The following is a 4847-nucleotide window of genomic DNA, read 5'->3' as shown; positions in this document are numbered from 1 at the left end:
TTAAACTCACACTGTCATTATCCTTGATAAGCATTAGAAATGATGATATCTCGTCTATCTTCTCACGACGTTCCATTATAGAGTACTTTACAGCAATGACAACAGTAGCTTGGATAAAAGCAGCTGGGCTGGTTGTTCTTACCTAAAGAAATTTCAAAACACAAAGATATCCATCATATATAACTTGCAAGTCAAAAGCATGAATACAGCATACCAACAGAAAATTCAGCTACCTTGAGTGCAGGAACAAGTTTTGCAGGTTCAATAAGTGCAATTTTTCCCAAACACTCGGCCACCATATTGCGCACCCCTTCTTCTTCACTTTCACAGTGGTTGAAGAGTAAATTAAGTATTTTCTCAACACTCGACTCTTGAAACTCTGCTTTATCAACAGATTGTCTCACAATTACCTGGGTAAGAAAGGGCAATAGAATTGCATCTTCCATAAATATCTGCACGAAATCACAATCAAGGGAAAAATATTTGTTCAAGGAAACACACCTCCTTCAAAGAATGAAGCAAGATATACTATTTTTTCTGCTGATTATCAATCTGATCCAAGATAAATGGCAAGTATTTTGGAAGGTTGCCAACAGCGATATTACCAAGAGCATAAGAGGTAGCAGACTTTATCTCTTCAAAAGGAGATTGGAAGGATTCAATGACAATATTTTCTATATGAGCATGTGCACTAAGATCCTTTCTCCTACCAATCTCTCCCAAATGTAACAAGGTCATATACGGGAATTTGCAGTGTTCAACAAATTTACAAACAGTTAACAATTCAACCGGAAATATTAGAGCAAAGATAAAGAATATTAAACATAAAAATCACAAAAAGTTAAGGTGAAAGCTAGCTTCATACAAAATATGTTTATAAAGATGCATAAAAATTCAATCACAGGCATTATCATAAAAAGAATGCTCTTTTTGTTTAGCACAAGCACATCAAGTATCTCTAGTTAAGATATGTATCAGATATATAAAGCAAATCGAAAATATTATGAAAAGTAGTTGAGTTCTTAATTACAATGAATACAATTTAATTTTAGATGTCTACACTGCATTGAAGGAAATCTCTTTTTCGATTCAACCCATACTTTCATAATACAGTATTCAGATACTAACAACTTGAACTCAACTACTAACCATTTGAACAAATTATTCAAATACTAATTTAGGATACAGTATTCAGTAAGCAAATTGATGGTTTTTAGTGGCTAAGAGAAGGGGGTTGAATCTTAGCCCATTTTTCACTTGACAATACTTGTTGGTCTTTCAAACAACTTCTGGTAACTTTTTGTCTTTTTTTTCTCGTAACCAACCACGAGACTTTTTCTTTTGTCTCGTACCCTGCCACGAGACTTTTCTTTTTGTCTCGTCAATCAACACGAGATATTTTTCAGTTTTATCTCCTATACAGCAGAAACAGAAATGGAGTAGAAGAGAGAGAAAATTGCACCCAGATATATCCTGGTTCAGCTACTAAGTGCAGTGCAGCCTACATCCAGTCTCCATCACAACAATGATGGAATTTCACTATAATCATCTTTGATTACAAACATCAATTCTCCTTAAGAACTACCCTTCCTATCTGGGACAAGTTCAGAATCTAAACCCAATCCTAAACTTGACTTGGTTACAGCCAAGCTTTCACTGCAAAGTGCTAACCCAACTTGCAAGGGGATTCCCACAGAATCATGAAACACAACACAGATGTACAAAGAAACTCTAAGGACATCTATGGCTTTTTCTTTTAATTTTGCACTCTCTACCTTTTTCCGCTCTATGGCTTTTCCATTGCAAATCTCACTGTTTGCCTTTTTTCTATGAGACTCAAGACAGACAAAATTAAACAGAAAAATTACAAAATGAAAAATATTGAAGGAGAAGAACTTCTGTTAGCTTAGGTAGCTATGAGAACCCTGTGCCTTGCACTCTCACTCCTTGAATCAAACCCTGACTGTTCACCCTTACTTATAGAGAGAAGCCTCCAAGGTTGAAACCAAACAAACCAAGCCAATCTTCTTCTTCTTCAACCAGAACCGGTTCGACCAGAGAGAGAGAAGAGATAACCTATGCAAAACCCAACATGCAATTACCTCTAGTCCTTCCTTGGTCACCAATCTTCATCAATCCGAGCCCTCCATCCTTGCATTGCCTTGCTCTCCAAGATGAACTCCTAGCCCTTGATACTTCATGATGATGATAGCTTCATCTGCTCCAATCTCTGTCTCTTCCATCACGTAGCCACTGTAGCTACCTCCTGTGGTGGTTGAGCAGAATCAGAGACAAGCCATCTCTCCAAGGATCTTCTTCTCTGACTGAGATCTTCTCTTCCATTTTTGGTATGGAGAGTCCAAGATCTTTTCACAAAATCTTACCACAAATGAATGAGAATCTTAGCCACATCATACTTTTAGTTTTTTTTTTCTTGTCATCATTGTGATGGTCTTGTAGCGTGCTTCTTCTTCTCTTCGGTGGCTAGTTGTAGCTTCCATGGTTTGCTGTGTAAAGACCGAAAAGAGAAGAGAGTTGAGAGAGAAGATAGAGTTTGAAAGAAAAGCAATTAAATGAAATAGAACAAATTAATTAAAATGAGTTGCTTTTTACTTCCATCTATGTTGAGTAGCGTATAGCATTAATGCAATCAATCATGTCAATCACACTTTCTCTCTTATAGTTCCCAATGTAAGTTAAATTCAAATTAATTGAATTTGAGATCCATATGATGAAAGAGTGAGATCCGTTTGGAAGCAATGAACTTTTGCTTTCTTTGCTTAATGGTTTCGGACCATGTAAGCTACCTCCAAGCAATATCATTTTGGGCTTAGTTCAACATGATTCTGGCCCAATTAAACACAAATTACTTCAGCCATTTGATATAACATGCTTTGAACAAAGCTAAGAAGCACATTGGGCTTTCAGTAATAAAACTGGCCCAATAATTCAGCGAACATAATCATATTTAACATCAAAGCTGAAGGTAAGATGCATATATGGGCTTGCAACATTTTTTTATTTTCGGCACAATAGCAAAATCTGCACCAACAAAATTATTAATTAAATAAGTATGAATTAAGATCAAATTAATAATTTTGTAAATAATTATATTAATAATTTTTAGTCATCACAAAAATTAATTTAGAGTTTTCTAAACTCATCACAAATAACAAAACATTAAAAAACCACACAATTTGAACATCTAATAAATTCTTAGATCAATGTATTTGGATATAAATTGTATCTAAGTACAATGATATACTAGATTTTCAAAGTGACAAATGTAAAGGAATGAAGTAGAAAAGTAAGGTTCCATCCAAATTGCATACCTTGCTTTTGCTGTTGATGTATTCAGTGAGTTTTTGCTTCCTTCTCGGTATAAATCAGTTTCAAGTTTCCTGGACCAACTTCAATTGTATTCTTCTGATTCCTTGATTTGTATGGTGTATATATCTCTGAAATAGTAGCTGCAATAGCAGTAAAAACAATAATTTTATCAGTTATCACATACAAAAAGTTTTTCTTGGTTACTTTTATAAACATGACTCATCATGTTCTGAGAATTGGATCACCCATGAGGATTAACCTGCTTGTTTAGCTTTAGATACATAGTAAGTGCTAAAACCAAGTGGTGGGACAGTAGCCGAAAATGCAAGCCAGTATTTAGGTTTTTTAATGACAGAGGGAGAGGAAGAAAAGGGATTCATGAATTGAAAAGGCATAATGATTAACTAACCTCCAAGCGTTGAGGCAGCGTCTTGCACGGCGGCGAGGATATGCTAATGAGATTTGCAGCAGAGGAAGAGGAAGACAGAAATGCAGGAATTGAAATTAAATGAAAACCCTAGCAGACCTTCTCTTCTCTGAATGCTTCTAATGTGAGAATGAAAGGAAAAGGGAAAAAGTAAAAAAAATCAATAATTTGAGGGATCGAAATCCAATTAGTGATTTTTTTCAAAAAAAAAAAACGGGGTATATTTTGTAATTATTTTGATGATGGTTAATGATACACCTACAAAAATGTAGGATTAAGGAATCCATGGCCGTAAGTTCATCCTCTTTCAAGTCATTTTGGAGCATTATGTGTTTCTTCTTCTTTTTTGTTTGATTTTTTTTGTTTTTATTCTTGTTAAGAGGGTAAAACAAGAAGAAACTTAAAAAGGTAAAACAAAAAGGAAAAGATGAATAAGAAAAAAAGAAGAAGAAAATGGTGATGATGATGAAAAAAAAAAAGCAGCAGCAGAAGATGAGGAGGAGGAAGAGGAAGAGTTTTGAATTATGCAGAACTTATCAGAATAAAAATACACCAAATATCTTCATTTTACACCCAAATATCTTCGTGTTACACCCAAATTTGCTGCAAATACAGAAAAATATTTCCTCTAATGCTGTATTTTTTTCTTCTGAATTGTACCACACCTTAGCCACTTGATTGGATTCAAAAACAATAATCAATTTCGTTCTGGTTCAATTGACAATCTGAACTTGAATTATTCATTATATTCAACAACGAGATAACTCATGATGGAGGAGAAAGAGAAAAAGAAAGGAAGAGAAGAAAATTCAATGAAAAAAAGGAGGAGGAGGAAGAGGTGGTGTTAATGACGACGATAGCGAAGAAGAAGAAGAAGAAGAACGTGCAGTAACATGAAGAAAAAGAAGAACGTGCGCGCGTTGATTGAAAAATCTGTTAAATTAGGAGGCGCGTGAAATCGACGTGTTAGAAGAGGGGTGTCTGGTGTGAAATAAAATATATAGACTTGTATGGGTAAAAAGATTGTATGTGGAGAATAATTTTATTTATGTAGTACAGTAAATATTTATATGCTAATTAAATATTCAAA

At 34.6% G+C, this 4847-nt stretch overlaps 1 protein-coding gene across 1 annotated transcript in view; it reads right to left on the bottom strand.

The window, feature by feature from the left end:
• LOC107610573 (cullin-associated NEDD8-dissociated protein 1-like) overlaps window positions 1-711 on the bottom strand; it is a 2456-nt gene extending 1745 nt beyond the window's left edge. Inside the window, exons 1-3 of the mRNA XM_016312610.2 lie at window positions 502-711; window positions 234-410; window positions 11-142 (exon numbers count right to left, since the gene is read on the bottom strand). Coding sequence (XP_016168096.2) covers window positions 11-142; window positions 234-299 — 198 coding nt within the window. The 5' untranslated portion in view covers window positions 300-410; window positions 502-711. The remainder of the gene's footprint in view (window positions 1-10; window positions 143-233; window positions 411-501) is intronic.

This window comes from Arachis ipaensis, chromosome B08 (assembly GCF_000816755.2).
Source record: "Arachis ipaensis cultivar K30076 chromosome B08, Araip1.1, whole genome shotgun sequence".
NCBI classification, from domain to species: domain Eukaryota; kingdom Viridiplantae; phylum Streptophyta; class Magnoliopsida; order Fabales; family Fabaceae; genus Arachis; species Arachis ipaensis.
This window is presented reverse-complemented; position numbering and strand designations above follow the sequence as displayed.